The sequence below is a fragment of the Pleurodeles waltl genome, chromosome 10 (assembly GCF_031143425.1).
Source record: "Pleurodeles waltl isolate 20211129_DDA chromosome 10, aPleWal1.hap1.20221129, whole genome shotgun sequence".
NCBI lineage: Eukaryota > Metazoa > Chordata > Amphibia > Caudata > Salamandridae > Pleurodeles > Pleurodeles waltl.
This window is the reverse complement of record NC_090449.1, coordinates 900852951-900871734: the sequence shown is the minus strand read 5'-3', so window position 1 is coordinate 900871734 and position 18784 is coordinate 900852951. Positions and strand designations below refer to the sequence as shown.

General features: G+C 46.3%; 1 protein-coding gene across 2 annotated transcripts in view; it reads right to left on the bottom strand.

The window, feature by feature from the left end:
* The window catches only part of VPS50 (VPS50 subunit of EARP/GARPII complex), an 880308-nt gene that overhangs the window by 684301 nt on the left and 177223 nt on the right, over positions 1-18784 (bottom strand). For both annotated transcript variants that reach the window (XM_069211661.1, XM_069211662.1), the window contains exons 7-9: positions 17943-18060; positions 16590-16625; positions 14839-14921 (exon numbers count right to left, since the gene is read on the bottom strand). In XM_069211661.1, the coding sequence (XP_069067762.1) occupies positions 14839-14921; positions 16590-16625; positions 17943-18060 (237 nt within the window). The remainder of the gene's footprint in view (positions 1-14838; positions 14922-16589; positions 16626-17942; positions 18061-18784) is intronic.

The window sequence follows — 18784 nt, the reverse complement described above, 5'->3', positions numbered from 1 at the left end:
GGAGGTTGAAGATGAGGCGTGCGGCTGCATTCTGGATTCGCTGGAGTTTTCTCTGAAGCTTGGCTGTGGTCCCTGCCTTGGTCTGAGATTCCTGAGTTATGAAATTCTTGTCTGCAAAATTTGTTCGCACACTTAAATACCGCCATTCAGGAGATGAGTTCCTCTTGGAAGACTGCCGAAGCCGCATCCCACAGAGTTGCTGGGGGACACCTCCCTGTTCTTATTCTCAGTGAAGTAGTGTTCTATTTCATCTTTGATAGGGTCTTGTACGGTTGGGCCCTGAAGCACCACCTAGTTCACCACTCATGGTCTCAGAAATGGTCTCAGTGGGCCTGCCACTCATTCTTAGAAATGGTCTCAGTGGGTCTGCGGGCTCCGCTACCAGCCACACTGCCGCATGATCGAAGAGAACCCTGACATCAATTTGAGTCTATGAGCCTGGGTAGCAAGGACTGGGAGACGAGGAAGTAGTCCATGCGGGAACAGGTTCTTTAAACGTTAGAGGATAATGTATAGATTTGTTCTTGGGGTAGTGGTGACATCAGGCATTCATTTGTGTCAAGTCTAGCAACATTGGGGGTAGGGAAGTATGAGGAAAGGTTTCACCCTGTCGAGGGTGAGAGCAAGATAGCCCCAGGTCCAGGGAAGTATTGAGGTCGTTGCCTACAACAATGTCCCCACTGCGAAGCAGGAGATCCTTGGTGTGGAAGGATATGGCCACCTCAATAACGATATGCTCCTCGACGTCGATCTCATAATGCACGTTGATGGCTTATGTGTTCTACCTTGTCTCGACATCGATTTGTGTTGTTTCCTCACCAGCAAACCTGTCCTCGACAGCGAGCAATTCAATGCCAAACCTGGTCTAGAGGTCGACCAGGAAAGATGCAGTTTTCCAGCTGGTACTCTTTGGGGACCTTCCACATCCCTCTAAGACAGATGAAAGAGCCCTGGTAGAGAAATGACCCTCTCCTCGCTCTGAGGTCTCACTTGGGGGGGGCGAAGCCAAGATGGTGCCAAGTACGGACGCGCCTTAATCAAGCCCCGACCTGGCCCCAAAATTATCCTGCCCGGAGATCCGCTAGCCTCCCAGCTGCCCCCCCTCGAGGGAGTGGAAGTGCGGCGGTACCCCCGAGGAGGCGCAGGAGCGGCCATACGGAATCCTCCTCCCTCCCCCCGAACCACCTGGTGATCAGCCGCCTGACGAGGCCTACATCGCCCTGAAAGCGGGGTCAGTCCAAAGGCGCCAGTCAAGGCCTGGGAGTTGCCGGACAGGTCTCCCGGACGGCGAGGGCTCGGGTCTGCCCTCAGCCTTTCTCTTCACCCGCCTCGACTCCCCCACCTAGAAAGAGAGGGAAAGGGGACCGAGAGGGGCAAAGGTCCCGGCAAAAGCTGCGAGGAGCACCGTTAATTGGTGAGTGCAGCGGGCGCGGCCCAGGGTTTCACCGTCGAGCTTGTGACGGAAAGGGGTGGCAGAGGGGCCCCTGGTGGATCCACGTTGTAGTGAGGTCTCCCCCTGACCTCCACCCTATCAGATGATGTATGCAAGCGGGGCTGGACACCAGAGGTGAGGAGCTAGCGGGGGGGGGGGTCAGTGGTGTTACCGAATGGCGAGGGGTGGTTGCAACAGAGGGGTGCAGACTGGCGCCAACGGACTGATGCGCCTTAACGGCCTTGGCTCCTGTGATCTGAGAATGGCCAGAGGAGGAGTGCAGACCTGAGGGGGCAATGAGTGGCAAGCATCGGAATCCAGTAGCAGTGGTGTTTTGGTGGGGGGATTGGGAAGTCTAGCCCCGTCTGCTATCTGGAGAGACTGAGCGATTGGAAGGGGGGGCTGTCCGGCGCTCCTGCTTGTGAACAGCGCAGAGACCCTGTTGGCAGCAATCAGGGCTGAGACGCCAGCGAACTCCGTTCCTTCCCATCCCCTCCCCCCCCTCCAGGACTTTGCTGGTGGGAACCGCTCAAAGGAGTGGGTCGGGGTACAGGTATCCGTGGATGACCGTCAGTGTCAGAGGAGAAGGTCGTAGGCCATAAACACTAGGATGGCGAGAGATAAGGAACCCAAGCAACCCAGACAGGGGTGTATGGACCACTACATGAGGGTGGTGACCTCCTCCGGACTCCCCGGCGGTGCCTGATAACGCCACCCTTCTGTCAGCAATTCAGTCCTCTAGGGAGGTTCTGGAGGGACGAGTGGGAGAAGCACGCTGGAGGTATCCCTCCTGTGCCAAGATCTCCAGAACGTGGCAGAAAGGGTCACTTTGGTGGAAACACGAATATCGAACCTGGAAGATACGGTCCAGAACCTCCGCAAGGGAATGACTGAGACTAGGGTCCTTAACAAGGATATTATGTGGCGGCTGGAAGATGTAGAAAATTGGGCCCGCAGGAACAATCTTAGATTCGTGGGTTTCCCGGAAGGAACCGAGGGGACCAATGCGGGCCGTTTTTTGGAAACATGGCTGAGACGAGTCTTGCCGACAGATAAGTTTTCGTCCTGCTTTGTGACTGAATGAGCCCACTGGTCTTTAGTGGTTGCACCCCTCCTGGAGCGCCTCCGAGGCCCGTGATCACCCGTTCCCTACATTTTCCAGACAGAGACATAATTGAAACAGAAGTTCGTAAGATGGGAGAGGTAAAGCATGAGAACTCTAAAATCCTCATCTTTCCCAGTTACACCCGGGAGGTTCAGAGGCAGCAGCACACATTTGACTCCGTGAAGGCCAAACTCCGTATCCTCCAACTACAATACATGCTCCTTTTCCCAGCCAAACTAAAAGTCATCTTCCAAGGGAAAACGCTTTTCTTTCAATTCCCAGAGGATGCATGGGAGTGGCTAGAAGAACATTTAAAAAAAGCTGGCAATCTGTTAGCTCCTCATCTCCTGGCTATGTTCCTGGAGGCAAGAAGCCAGGGCACACTTCCCCCAGACTAAAGGACAGCAGAAATAGTGGTTATTCACAAGGAGGGCCGACCTAGAACGTCCTGTGCATCTTATATGCCGATTTCCCTCCTTGATGTAGAAGTGAAAGTGCTGGCAACAGTATTAGCGACATGCCTTCAGGGAGTTATTGCCCCTTTAGTTCACAGGGTCCAAACTGGCTTCATGCTGGGACGGTCCACGAGATAACCTGAGGCGTACACTGGATACATACCACCTTGCGCCGCTCGGAACCACACATATTTCTGGCTCTGGACGTTAAAAATGCATTTGACACGGTGCACTGGTCCTTCCTGGAATGTACTTTGGAGAGATGTGGGGTGGGCCCAAGATACCGGGAATGGGTTTGGCTGCTCTACTGTAATCCGGTGGCAGTGGTCAGGGTAAGGGACCTGTCGTCCGAGTTTCCTATCGCAAGAAGCACCAGAAAGGGCTGTCCCTTGCCCCCCTTGCTATCTGCCCTCACCATAAAATCCCTAGCGTGTAAGATCCATACCCACCCGAGCTATATGTGTTCAGGCTGACAGAGGAGGGAAGGGAGGAAGAAGGCATCTCCTTATGCGCAGATGATATACTCCTCTATGTGGCAAAATCCCTAGATTCTCTGCCGAGACTCTTTCAGATTTTTGCGGAGTACGGGAGTTATTCTGGCTACCAGATTAACTGGGATGAATCAGTGTTATATGCCCCACATGAGGTCACAGTTCTCCACTTCCTTACAGGTCAACTGAAATACTCAAGAGAGGGATTAAAGTACCTTGGCATATTTATGACACATATGGAGGACCACTGTCAAGCCCGTAATTTAGGAAGGGTGACTAAAATGCGCAGAGCCGATATGGAGCATTGGGGAGGGGGTCTCCCACTTATCCTGATGGGTAGGGTGGCCATGGTTAAAATGATCCCCCTACCAAAGTTATTATATGTCTTACAAAACACCTATTACCGGATCACACTGGGGGTTTTCCCTTCGTGGAGCGGGATGTACGGGCCTTTTTATGGGAGAAGAGACACCTGTGTATTGCGCCCAAAATCCTGCAATGTAATCAATATAGTGGGGGCCTGTCCCTGCCGGATGTGGAAGCATATTATTGGGTGGCACATCTGATCAACATTAACAACTGGATGTTTGCTCCCAGTGATCATCCTACTTTCAGGTTGGAGAGACTACAGTGGGAGGGGAGATCGTGTCTTCATTACTTATATGGCGAGGGGGAGTGCGGCGGCTATTGCCTGCTACACAGGTGGCTCTTGGAGCCTGGGCAAAGGTTACCAAGGTGCTGGGTTTGATGCGCAGACCCACCAGGGTGACCCCCCACTGTGGGAGGGTGGCTGGCTGTCGCAAATTGACTGGATTTGATGTGTGGGAGCGTATTGGAATCTCCAATCTAGGAGATGTGTTGAAAGCGGGGGATCTTATGCCCTTTGAATCACTGAGGGCCGCATATGGGCTCAACGAGACGCAGTACTTCTACTATGCTCGACTGAGGCATACTTGGAGGGTCTCCGTGGGATGGAAATACCAGAATATGCCCGCTGGAAGGTAGATTGTTGACAGAACAGTTAACTGTTAAAGCCGTCTCTATGGTGTACAGGACCCTTAACAAAAATATGCCAGACACCCTTAGTAAACTACGCAGACGGTGGGAGGCTGAGTTAGGGGAAATGGAGGATATAGACTGTGTAGCTGCGTTGATGTTTCCCCGAAAAGTTGCCATCAGGTACAGGCTGCGGCTAATTCAGTTTAAGATTCTTCATAGGATATATTATGATAGGCAGCGTCTACATACTATGGGAAGGGCGCAACACCCGAACTGTATATTATGTCAGGGGCAGACTGGCACCTTTTTACATACCATATGGGGTTGCCCCGTATTGCAGGAACACTGGGGGAAGATCGTGTGGGAGCTACAGGGGTGGTGTTTTTGGAGCAGATCCCACTTGACCCCAAATGTATCCTCCTTGGTATCCCCAATGATGTGGACATGCCCAGGGCTAAACTCACATTCTGCAATCTCGGGTTGGTGGTGGCTAGGAGGGATGTTGCCCGTTTGTTGGGAGCAGCGTCTGGACCCACATTAGAGATGTGGAAGAAAGGGATGGATGGCTTTATGATAGCAGAAATGGTAACATACACAAACAGAGGCTGTCGAGAAAGTTTGGAAGGGTATGGAGCGATTGGATAATGTATAATTCACTGTCTCTGTAGGGAGGTAAAGTTTGTGATTCCACTGGAGTTCGCTGAGGACCCTAAACTATGGATGGATGTGGGGGGGGAATAGAACTCATATGATGGAGAACTGAGACCACATCAAGAACTGCTTTAGGATATGTCTGAATGTCTGTGAAGGGTTCGTGGGGGGGGGGGCGGGTGTCATGGAAGGGAGGGGGTTCACAGTTGTTCCTTTTCTCTACCTTTGTTGCAGTGCTGTTCTGTATGTACATTTTTTGGTCTGGTATGCACATGATGAAAGCTTTAATAAAAAGAGTTTAAAAAAAAAAAAAAAAAGGTCTCACTTATTCATAAAATAATTCCACTAGGCTTTGGGGTAGAAGACTGGGTCTCTTATGTATTAACTATTGCTAGGCTTATGATTGAAAAAGAAATGGACATTTGAGTTCGCTCCCATGTATGCATAATGGTGAATGGAAATTATGGAAGCATATGAACTTGAATTCCATATAGATAAATTGCAAGGATCAACTGTCAGAACTCAACGTATCTGGGGAAAAACAAGGGATTATTTAATGCTGTGATTAATATGACAATATCTATGCTTTCTTGATGTGGTGTGTTTGCTCCTAAATGAAAACAAAAAATGCTTGGTGGTGCCCCTGCCTCTTCTACGGGCACCACCAGCAAGAACATATTTAGTAAAAAAAAAAAAAACTTAGGAAATTATGGGGGGCTCTTTGCAGGAGAAGTGAGTAGTAAATGAGAGGTGCCTGCTACTCATTTATTATTCATTTTTGGAGTCCTGGTGCTAACTTGAGTCACCAATATATTTACATTTCCTTGGGGTTCGGAGAAGGGGCTCCAGAGTCACTGCCACCCCAGCCGACTCCTCAGCCAGCACCCATCATGGGTGCAGGTTATGGGTGGTATTAAGTGAGTGCCCCGGTGCCCACCTGGTCCATTTTTGTTGGGGGGCATGAGGGGAACCGCAGGACCCCGGCTCGGCCCCAGGCAGTTTACCAGGTGGGAGCTAGCCAGATAATTTTTAAATTTTTAAATTTTAGGTGAGTGCCTCATGCCCACCCAAGGCAACCACACAGCACCTTTTGTTGAGGCTGCAGGGATGTCCCAAGGCCGCCACAGCCCCTACCAACTTCCTGGCCAGCACAATACTGGGTGCTGAAAGGAGCCAGGACCATTGTATTGCCCCATTAGGAAAGGAACAGCCTTTTTTAACTGCTCCTGCCAGGCAACAGCAGACTTTTTTGCCTGCCTGGGAGAGTGTTAAAAGGGTATGCCCAACCTCTCCGAGGCTGGAAACTACAGTGTTTTTGCAAATTGGGTCCTGAGGACACTGCAAAGTATCAGGCCCAAGGGAATATGGTCCTCCGGGCCGATCTCTGGGAGGGGGCCACGCGCCTTCCTCCCCTGTATAAGAAAATGGACCAAGGAATGGGATCCCCAGGCGATGGATACCACAGGATATCATTGAGGCTCAGGGACAGGATCCCTGGGCCCTAAAGAAAGCTCAGAGAAGGCGGCTGCATGGCTCTCTCTCCTTTAAAATACACTGCACCACGCCCCTGGCCCACAGAGGGATTTTATAGGTTTTTTTTTTAAACATGTGGGAGCTTGCACTTTTTTCTTTTTTTTGTTGCCACAAATCCACAGATCCTTCGTGAAATCGCAGCAACATTTAAAAAAGAAAAATGTTTTTGGTCCCAGGGATGACTGGTATCCCTACCTTATCCCATTATATCTGTTTTTAATATTTTTTTTATAGGAAAAGGGACTCGGTCGGGAGTTCTAAGATGGTTGCCCTTGTTGTTGCGGTGGCAGCCAAACAGATCTTATCTTGAGATCTGTCCGCTCTGCGGATTCTTCGCAGTGTGCAATATGCAAAGTTTTTGAGCCTCAATATGTCAAAACCTATTGAAAGGGATTTACACCAAATTACAAAAAACACTTTATGGACCAAGATCTAGCTTTCTGCCAAATTTGGAGACAATTCCGTTCATCAGTTTTTGTGGTATTGCGGTTCAATTTCCCAACAGAAAAAGAATGGGGAAACACGTTTTGGGACCCCTCCTCTTTTTCTCGGCCCCTCACTTGAAGGATCACCCCGAAACGTTCCAGGAAGGAGCTGACGTGGATGAGACTTTTACTTCTGGAAGATTCGTCAACTAGCGCCCAAGTTATACAAAAAAACCCCAAAAAAATTTCTATGGAAACACAGACCTAACTATGACTACCCCACTTACACATGCACAAACACACAAACATATGCGTATTATATATATATGTATATATATATATATATATATATATGGAAAATGTCACTTACCCAGTGTACATCTGTTCGTGGCATTAGTCGCTGCAGATTCACATGCTTTGCACATCCCGCCATCTAGTGTTGGGCTCGGAGTGTTACAAGTTGTTTTTCTTCGAAGAAGTCTTTCGAGTCACGAGATCGAGGGACTCCTCCAATTTCGGCTCCATTGCGCATGGGCGTCGACTCCATCTTAGATTGTTTTCCCCGCAGAGGGTGAGGTAGGAGTTGTGTATTATAGTAATAGTGCCCATGCAATGGAGTGAATATGTATGTACATAATGTAGTTTAAAGTGATATATTTACAAATTTACAAATGTTCAAGATCAACTTCGAAACTGCTACAGGCTCCCGGGGAGGCGGGTGGGCGCATGTGAATCTGCAGCGACTAATGCCACGTACAGATGTACACTGGGTAAGTGACATTTTCCGTTCGATGGCATGTGTAGCTGCAGATACACATGCTTTGCATAGACTAGTAAGCAGTTATATCCCCAAAAGCGGTGGTTCAGCCTGTAGGAGTTGAAGTTGTTTGAAACAATGTCCGTAGTACTGCTTGGCCTACTGTGGCTTGTTGTGCCGTTAACACATCCACGCAGTAGTGTTTGGTAAACGTATGAGGCGTAGACCATGTGGCTGCCTTCCATATTTCAGTCATTGGAATATTTCCTAGAAAGGCCATGGTAGCACCTTTCTTTCTAGTGGAGTGGCAGTTCTCTTTTTGCTTTGAGATAACAAGTTTGAATGCATTTAACTATCCATCTAGCAATGCCTTGTTTTGAAATTGGATTTCCTGTATGAGGTTTTTGGAAAGCAATAAATAATTGTTTTGTTTTCCGAATTTGTTTTGTTCTGTCAATGTAGTACATTAACGCTCTTTTGATGTCCAATGTATGTAGTGCTCTTTCAGCTACTGAATCTGGCTGTGGGAAGAACACTGGTAGTTCTACTGTTTGATTCAAGTGGAACGGTGATATGACTTTTGGTAAGAATTTAGGATTTGTTCGTAAGACTACTTTATGCTTGTGTATCTGAATAAATGGTTCTTGTATGGTAAATGCCTGTATCTCACTTACTCTTCTTAGAGATGTGATAGCAATTAGAAATGCAACTTTCCATGTTAAGTATTGCATTGCACATGAGTGCATAGGTTCGAAAGGTGGACCCATGAGTCGTGTTAGGACAATATTAAGGTTCCACGAAGGAACTGGTGGTGTTCTTGGTGGTATAATTCTCTTTAGGCCTTCCATAAATGCTTTTATGACTGGTATCCTAAATAATGAAGTTGAGTGCGTAATTTGCAGATAAGCTGAAATTGTGGTAAGATGTATTTTAATGGATGAAAAAGCTAGCTTTGACTTTTGCAAATGTAGTAAGTAGCTTACAGTGTCTTTAGCAGATGCGTGTAATGGCTGGATTTGATTATTATGGCAATAATAAACAAATCTTTTCCACTTATTTGCATAGCAATGTCTAGTGGTTGGTTTCCAAGCTTGTTTTATGACCTCCATACATTCCTGTGTAAGGTCTAAGTGTCAGAATTCTAAGATTTCAGGAGCCAAATTGCTAGATTCAGCAATGCTGGATTTGGGTGTCTGATCTGTTGTTTGTGTTGAGTTAACAGATCTGGTCTGTTTAGTAGTTTGACGTGAGGCACTACTGAGAGGTCTAGTAGTGTTGTGTACCAAGGTTGTCTTGCCCAAGTTGGTGCTATTAGTAGGAGTCTGAGTTTGTTTTGACTCAATTTGTTTATCAGATATGGAAGGAGTGGGAGAGGGGGAAAAGCGTATGCAAATATCCCTGACCAACTCATCCATAACGCATTGCCCTGAGACTGATCCTGTGGGTATCTGGATGCGAAGTTTTGGCATTTTGCGTTTTCTTTTGTTGCAAATAGGTCTATTTGTGGTGTTCCCCATCTTTGGAAGTAAGTGTTTAGTATTTGGGGGTGAATCTCCCATTCGTGGATCTGTTGGTGATCCCGAGAGAGATTGTCTGCTAACTGATTCTGAATCCCTGGAATAAACTGTGCTATTAGGCGAATGTGGTTGTGAATCGCCCAATGCCATATTCTCTGTGCCAGGAGACACAACTGTGTTGAGTGTGTTCCTCCCTGTTTGTTCAGATAATACATCGTTGTCATGTTGTCTGTTTTGCAAAAAGGCAAAAGGCAAAAAGTCAGGGGATAACCATGCCAAGGAGGCATTTCCTTACACCTGCCCTCACACAAAGGACTGCCAAACCCCTTACTGGGACCCTGGCAGGCAGACCTGTACTGAAAGGGGACCTTGTGAACTTCAAAAACAATCTTTGAGGTCTCCCCCACTTCGAAGGCACTTTTGGGTATATAAACTGGGTCCCTGACCCTGCTGACAGAGACACTTCCTGGGACAGATACTCTGAACCAGATCCTGAAACCTGCCAAGAGGAGCTGCCTGGCTGCCCAAAGGACTCACCTGGACTGCTTTGCTGTGAAGGACTGCTGCCTTGCTGTTGCCCTGCTGCCTTGCTGGCCTCTGGCTCTGCTGAGAAGTACTCTTCAAGGGCGTGGATTGAGCTTGCCTCCTGTTTCCTGAAGTCTCAGGGCCAAAAAGACTTCTCCTCTTCAAAGGAACTCCTTGTGCTGCGAAAATCGACACACAGCCTGCTGGAATCAATGCGCAGCCTGCCTAGCAGTGAAAGAATCACTGCATCGCCGCTCCGGAACAACGCAGCCCGGCTCCCCGAGTGGAGATCGAAGCAGCACCAGTGTTGCGACTGGAACTTCTACGCACACCCCACCGGATCGATGCATCGCCACGCCGGAATGACACAGCCCTACTTCCTGCATGAGGAATCGACGCCTCCCCTGCCATGCAACAGAAACTCTGCCGCTTCGCCCACCAGATCGATGCAGCACCTATGACTTCATCCAGCATGCCCAGGATTTCCATGCATCGGCCCGAGCATCAAAATACCCCACATTGCAAAGAGGATTCAAACCTGCGTGCTGGAAGTCTTTGCACATTGAAAGAATAGATGCATCGTCTGTGTGTGCTCCTGGGAATCCGACACATCACTTCCTTTTTCCACGCATCTCCTCCCTTGCGGCCTGCATGCGTGCAGTTTTGACGCATACCAGGTACTTTGTGCACGCAAGAGACAACTGTTAAAGACTTAAGACTCTTCTTATCATTGCAAAAGTGATATTTCAACCTGTATTTCAACCTGAACTTATATTTTTGCTAAACCTGTGTGGTGTATTTCTGTGGTGTTCTCACTGTTATTGCATGATTTGCTGCACAAATACTTTACTCATTGCCTTCTAAGTTAAGCCTGACTGCTCAGTGCCAAGCTACCAGAGGGTGGGCACAGGATAATTTGGATTGTGTGTGGCTTACCCTGACTAGGATTGTGGTCCCTCCTTGGACAAGGGTGTATACCTCTGCCAACCAGAGGCCCCATTTCTAACAGACCCTTAGAAAGGAGTCCAGGCTTACCCTCAGAAGACAGGAGAGAATGCAGAAGCAGTTGGAGCCCCCACAAGCAACCCAATAGCAGCAGGCACAGTAATTCGCAGCAAAGCCCAGTCGGCACACCTGGAGAGGAATCCCATGACGCTGGAGCAGCAGAGAGGAGACTTTCCTTGCAGAGGTAGATTCCTGGGGGCCAGGACTAGTTGGAGCCTGAAGAACCCTCGGAGCAGGAGTCAACAAGCCTTGATTGGTGCAACAGTTGGCAGAGACAAGGGCTTACCATCTCCCACGCTGGACAGAAGGCAGAGAGGACCCAGGGGATCCCTCAGAACCACCACCTGTGTTGGAGAATCTTTGCAGACCGAGGACAGAAGATGCCACAAGCCGGACATTGCTGCCTTAGGTGCCTCCGGATGCAGGGGAGTGACTCCTTCATTCCAAGGGAGATTCCTTCTTGCTTCTTGGTGCCAACCCTAGAGGATGCACAGCCATATAAATGTTGCAGAATGGACCCGCTGAAACAATGTTGCAAGGAGAAGTCTTCTCAGACGTTACAGTTTTGTACGGTTCCTGTGTTGCCCAGCAGCAGTTCCAGAGGCCAGAAGCAGAAGATGTCTTTGCAGAGAGGTCCTGGTGGAGTCTTGCATGATGAATCTGGGTACCCACCCTCAAGGGAGTCCCTAAATAATCCAAAGAGGGGGTTTGGTCACTCTCTGGAGTGACTACCTATCAGGAAGGGTCTCTGACATCAGATACTTGGCCAGCCCAGTCAGATGCTCCCAGAGGCCTCTGCCCATCCCGGATTCAAGATGGCAGAACCAAGTGGCTGTGAGAAAGTAGCCTCTTTCTAGCATGGTTACCCCCACTTTTGGCCTGTTTGTGAGTGTGTGTCAGTGTGTTTTTACTGAGTCACTGGGATCCTGCTAGCCAGGACCCCAGTGCTCATAGATAAAAACCTATGTGCCAGTATGTTTTGCCTGTCTCACTGGGATCCTGCTAGCCAGGACCCCAGTGCTTATAGTTTGTGGCCTAATGTGTATGCCTGTGTAGTGCCTAACTGTGTCATTGAGGCTCTGCTAATCAGAATCTCAGTGCTCTCTCTGCTTTTACATTTGTCACTGTAGGCCAGTGACTTCATTTACCAATTTCAATTGGCACACTGGACCCCCCCCCCCTTATAAGTTCCTACTATATGATACCTAGGTACCCAGGGAACTGGGGTTCCAGGAGATCTATGTGGGCTGCAGCATTTCTTTTGCCACCCATAGGGAGCTCAGACAAACCCTTACACACGACTGCCATTGCAGCCTGCGAGAAATAGTGCACACACTATTTCACAGCCATTTTCACTGCACTTAAGTAACTTATAAGTCACCTATATGTCTAACCTTCACTTGCTGAAGGTTAGGTGCAAAGTTACTGAGTGTGAGGGTACCCTTGCACTTGCAAAGGTGCCCCCGCATAGTTCAAGGACATTTTCCCGGACTTTGTGAGAGAGGGGTCGCCATTGCACGCGTGTACTACATATAGGTCAATACCTATATGTAGCTTCACAATGGTAACTCCGAATATGGCCATGTATCATGTCTAAGATCATGGAATTGTCCCCCCATTCCAAATATGGTATTGGGGAGCCAATTCCATGCATCCTGGGGGCTCCACCATGGACCCCCAGTACTGCCAAACCAGCTCTCTGAGGCTTGCACTGCAGCTACAACTGCTGCCACCTCACAGATAGGGTTCTGCCCTCCTGGGGTCTGGGCAACCCAGTCCCAAGAAGGCAGACCAAAGCGTTTCCTCTGAGAGCAGGGGTTTACACCCTCTTCCTTTGGAAATAGTTGTTACAGGCTGGGGAGGGGTAGCCTCCCCAAGCCTCTGGAGATGCTTTGAAGGGCACAGATGGTACCCTCCTTGCATAAACTAGTCTACACTGTTTCAGGGACCCCTTGTCCCCTTGTTCTGGCAGGAATCTGGACAAAGGAAAGGGGAGTGACCACTTCCCTGTCCATCACCACCCCAAGGGTGGTTCCCAGAGCTCCTCCAGTGTGTCCCAGACTTCAGCCATCTTGCTTTGCAAAGAGTGGGGGCACTCTGGAGGGCATTGAGTGGCCAGTGCCAGCAGGTGACATCAGAGACCCCTCCTGATAGGTCCATACCTGATAAGGTAGCCAATACCCCTCCCAGGGCTATTTAGGGTCCCTCCTGTGGGTTCTCTTCAGATTCTGCTTGCAAGTTTCCTTCAGGAATCCTCTGCAACAACTTCAGACTCTTCTGACCTCGGATCAACAGCAGCCTTCTCCAAGAAACATTGTACCTGCAACAAAATGTCTACAAGAGACACTTTTCTTCAGAAACCACAGCTCTGAGTCAGCAACTGCAACAGATGCCACGGTGTGCATGCTCTGGGGACTCCCTGTCTCCATCCTGCACCAGAAGGACCGAAGAAATCTCCCGTGGAGTGATGGAGTCACTCCCCTGCTCAAAACAGGCACCTTCCAGACAGTTTGCATGGGCTGCCGTGGGTGGCATAATACATGCTACAGTCCATGGGAGACACCTGGTGTACCAATGCCCTAGGGTCCCTAAGTACCATGTACCAGGGACTTACAGGGGTATACTAGTATGCCAATTGTGGGGTGTAAGAGGTACCAAGACAACCAAAATTGAAGGAGAGAGCTCAATCACTGGGGTCGTGATTAGCAGGATCCCACTGAAAACAGTCTAAGCACACTGACATCAGGCAAAAAATGGGGGTAACCATACCAAAAAGAGGGGACTTTTTACAGCCTGTGATTATGTAAACGTTTTCAGAATTGCAAAACTTTCATGGGTAACGCTAGGTTGATACTGGTCAACTACAAGTGAATTTGCAAAACATATCACCTCACAGTTATTACACAGAATGATTTCCAGGAATTCAGATGTCTGCCCCAAATGTTAAGTGGTTGTAGACTCTTACATACACAAGTGGCTGAGATGCCTAAGAATGAGCATCCCTAAGGGAATTGCCTTAGTTCGCAGATGACTAATATGGTTGAAACAATGATGGTGAAAAGTAAAGATGGCTTGTCTGCATAATAACTTGATGTAAAATAAATACAATCCAAATGTATTGATACATGATGTGTGTAGAGAGTTGCCCGCTGTAAGGGTAAGTGGGGACTGGTTCTGTGTTCTTTGAAAATCAATAAAGACATTTATAGGAAATAAAAATCAGTGTCAGACCCCCACAAAGTTTTAAACGACCAAAGATACACCCCCCCCCCCCATATCACTTTACCTAGTACAAACTTGACAAATTTCGAAGATCAGCTGATCAGGGTTTTTTACAGGTTCCCAAAGCTGAGTGCTCGACAGCCTTTTCAACTGCTGCAGCCATTGTTTGAGCTGAACTAAATGCATTAAAATTTATAAAAGCTTTAAAACCAGACTTCTCCCGTCCTCAAGGTAGGAAAAGTGATAAGTGGGTGCTTCTTAGAGAGATTTGTAGTTTCTAGGGCCAAGATAGGTGCGGGTGTACGTTGCACTGCACACGCTAAATACATAAATTAAGACCAGGACTTTACAAATTTATAGGAGTGGGATAATAAGCACACACCACCAAGCAACGCAACAGCACGAATAAAACAGACATATGCAGCGCAACATCTGTCAGACAAACAAAAACGTTTTACCTCTAAAAAACAGTTTTACATTTATAGTTCTTGGTTGGTGTATTTGGCATTAAGCAGGCTCTTTTGGTAAATTGGGGCCATATGTACGAACACTTTTTCCCATAGACACAGAATGGGTAAAAACCTTTGCTACATCTGGCCCTTAGACCGCAGTATGGAATCTATGCTTTCCGCAACAGTGAACCCCCCGTTTTGAAAAGAGGACATGCATAATTCATAGTTTAAAAAGTGGAACAATCTTAGACAAACTGCTAGGGACTTACCTTATGCAACTATAGTGTTTGAATGTGCTGGCTGCCTTTTGGCATTCCAAGCAGAGTTGTATAGCTCCAGGATAATCCTCTTCCTTAGAACAGTGAAAAAAACAAGAAAATTAACCAGGCATTACATTTTGCAGCATTGCATATACAAACTAAGTAAATTAATGGAATTATGCTAAGAGGATAGAAAATGTATAATTTAAAACAAGATTACTCATGAGTTAGATTCAAAGCAGACATCACTTTGTAGATGGAATTAAATCACTAGAATTTTTCATTTCCCCCCAGATTAAACCCACAATGTATCCTACCAATTTAATTAAAAACTATTAGTTACTTCAAAAAGAAAGTAAGGAACAAAACGGAGAATCCAGACCATGAAAAAAGTGCAGCAATTCAAGCTAGGTAAAAGATTTCTTTGTAAGTGCAAACATTCTTGCACAAACACGGCTGTACAACTTAGTTGAAAGAACATTTTTAACACTACTTCTGCAATTAAACCCCAGTTCATCACAGAACTGCATTATGAAGACATGCTCTGGCTACTGTGTGCAAAGCTTTAGGGCCACTCAAAGGCCAGATGTTGTATTCCCCTTAATGGACCCCTCTGCCCAATAACTCATTAACTTCTCAGCAACTTCCCTAGTCACACTTCACCTTTCAACAGAATTCAATTCAACACATTCATGCATACCAAGTTAAGGTATTTCTCAACAGCACTCAAGTTTACAAATACAAAATTTGAGCCTATGATGGCCTCAAGGTAAACTCAACCATAGGTTTCTATATGTTTTCCCAGTTTAAAGAATGGAGTAAGCCCCACCGGATGTCAGAGCACTGTAAAGAAGATGTAACAAATGATTTATGGAACATAAATGGAATAAAATCCGCATGACAACATTATTTCAGTTGCTAACCATGCCTAGGTCCCATCGACATTTAAAAGAAAAAGGGTCTATCTAGATCTCGCTTCATGCACCTTTAGGGTCTACTGAAATAACTGAACTCATATCGGAGACTGACGCTGCAATGCTGGGCATCACGTAATCAGGAACTGCATCACCACAATGGGTTTTCCTGGTCAAATGGAAGATATGAAGCAATAATCTGCGTTTTTTCCCCACCTAAGCACTATTTCTAGTTGAAGGTCTAGAGATGTACATATCTAGCCTGAAGCATAATGTTCTCCTTGTTGTAGATGTTAGTTGTTAATCTATGCATCTTAAAATATAGGCACTACATGAAGTAACTATAAAGCCATGATGTAATTGCAAAATAATAGTGTGTAAACTTGTAACCTTCTGCGTTATGCTAGTGCCCCGTACGGAAAATCAAGGACATATCTATTTAGCAACACACAGATGTCTGTAGCAACATGCTAAAAAGAATAGTGAGCATCAAATCGGGCAACATGGTCTCTTGGTCTCTGTCTTTATACTTCACTGCAACTACTAAAGGCCTTATTTATATTTGCTAAACCATGTTTTGGTTCAGATCGGATGGCCGTTTTGAGAGTTTTCTAAATGCAGCTGATAAGAATACTAAACAAATTATTCTATCGAAATAACGCCAGTGTGGACAGTAATTTTGTGTATCAGATATATGGAAATTAAATGTTGACTTTAAGTACTTCAATTTGGCATCAAGCATGAGGAATTTTTTTTTTACCACGTGATACAGGTACATTACTGAAAATGATCAATGTTGGCATAAGGAACGCAGAAAAATTAAAAAAAATAGGATGTGTGGTTTACCTCTAACATTTCACTCATGCGTACATCAGTTCTTTGCTGCAAATGAAACAAAAAATATTATCAAAGTATGACTGTATCAAAATGCTCAGTAGACATTGGCTGCCTTAAAAGAGCAGTATGTTATTCAAGCATGTGAATGTGGCCTCTGTTATTATGAGGAACTAAGCAAATGATGACCACAAAAATGTTTGCTACGCGGTATTAAGGTACACGTGCTGTGAACGCAGACACTAATAAAAAACAGAGGCACACAAGCAACGAAAGCCAATCACAGCAGATCCAGAAAGATTGCGACTAAATGAGGAGCTACATGACGAAGCATCAATTGGCAAATACTTAAGGCTAGTAAGTGGCTTCATGACATCAGGGAAATTAAATCCAGTTCTGGGCTTTCCTTTTACAGATCACTATTTTAGATGTGTTAGTGTAAGACTATTAACTTAAGAAAATCAGGACGTCTGGTCCCAGACTGCATCAGGTTAACGAAAAGACAGAACTGGAAAATGTCCCACAAGATGATGCCATGGAGTTCAATAGTTACTTAACAAATGGACACAGGTCTGTCACTATCTACGAAAATGCTGGAACACAAAACTGAATTAGTGTTCACAGAAACACAAAGACTGACTTCTCTGAGAAAGAGAAATCACATCCTGTGAACGTGCGTGTGTGTGTGTGTGTGTGGGAAGTGGTAAAGGGAGGAAGAAGGAACACAGAATCTAAATCCAAATCCAAAACATTTAAAAAAACGCTAAAAAACAACTATAGACATCCGGACGCTGAGAAAACGAGAAAGAGGAGAAAGGTAAAGGTCGGTGCTAGAATTGAAAGGCTATTTTTTTTTTTAAGTCCAGATCAAACACTCTGGGATTTGGCTGCCCAGAACCAGATTAGCACCTATGAGAAATGCTTGACCCAATGAACTGCCCAGAGAAGTTGTCACAGGACCGCAAATATCTGATCAGATTGTATACTCTGAGGTTGTTCTTTTGGTAAAGGAAGACATTCATTAGCATATAGATCTACTCAGCTTTTCACCCTCCCGAGGTCATTGAAATGGCTACCACTGAGCTGAATAACAAACATATTCAGCGCCAACATGCCTCAAAGGGGCAAATGTGTGCTTTATAAATATAGGTCATGTTTTCTGAAAATGTGATGTATCTAGGTTGGGTAAATTGAACCATTACATTGAAACTGCTATTTTCCTCAATTGGCACATTAATTAAAAATGCTACATTAAATTTTACAAAATGAATTCAGGTGCAATGTTTCAGGTCGCTGTGTTTGTGAAAGAAAAGACAGAACTTTGTGAAAGAAATGCAACACACACACTTTTGTAACATAGCTTACCAGAGTTTTTATAGTCCTCAAGGACTTCAACAGCCCAGTCAGCAGCTGTCTCTTTCTTTGATTGGCCAGGAGACCCAGACTTGCTTCTGTAAACCCTTTCTTTGCAACATTCAAGTGCCTAAAGGGAAAACAACAGCCACAGAAAAGTCGCAAAATAGGTGTCAAACAGGTTACTGTAGTTATAATTTCGGAATTAAACACACCAAAACACCCATGAGCTGGGAACCAGTAAGTGCACAATTTCAAACGAGAAGACCGTGGGTGGCTTAAGAGAAGAGCCTCCAATATTATTGTATCTCCATAGAATATGCTGCCGTTTATACTTAGACATATTTGTTAAAAGTCCAGAAGTTTGAAAAGACTTATTACTATGTTCTTAAATGCAAATTGTGTTTTTCAAAGTAGGAGAAATATTTGTGAGAGCACACTATTCTGAAAACATCACAGATTAAAAATGTGGAAAGAGTATACTTATAGTACTCCTCAAGGTACAATCAAGTGCTCATCCTAATTATAGTGATTAGACCTGTCAGCTAGCCTTAGGGTGGCCTGATTTGCATATGGCTGGATCCAAACTGGGGTGGCGTGGTGAGCAAAGGAATTGATGGATTAAACCCATTACTGTGACCGGGGGTGAATGTTTGATTTGTTCCGCATTCCATCCATCATTTGGTTTGTTTGCTTTAGTCGCCCTAAGTGTGCCGGGTATGCCCAGACGTGGGTCCCGGGCTCACTATGCCACCAGATTCAAGCTAGCCTAGCTGATGAGGGGGTGATAGTATGAATCTGGTCCCAAGATGCGTGTTTCCGATCCAAGGAGGAGCTGGCCTGGCAGTTCGGGC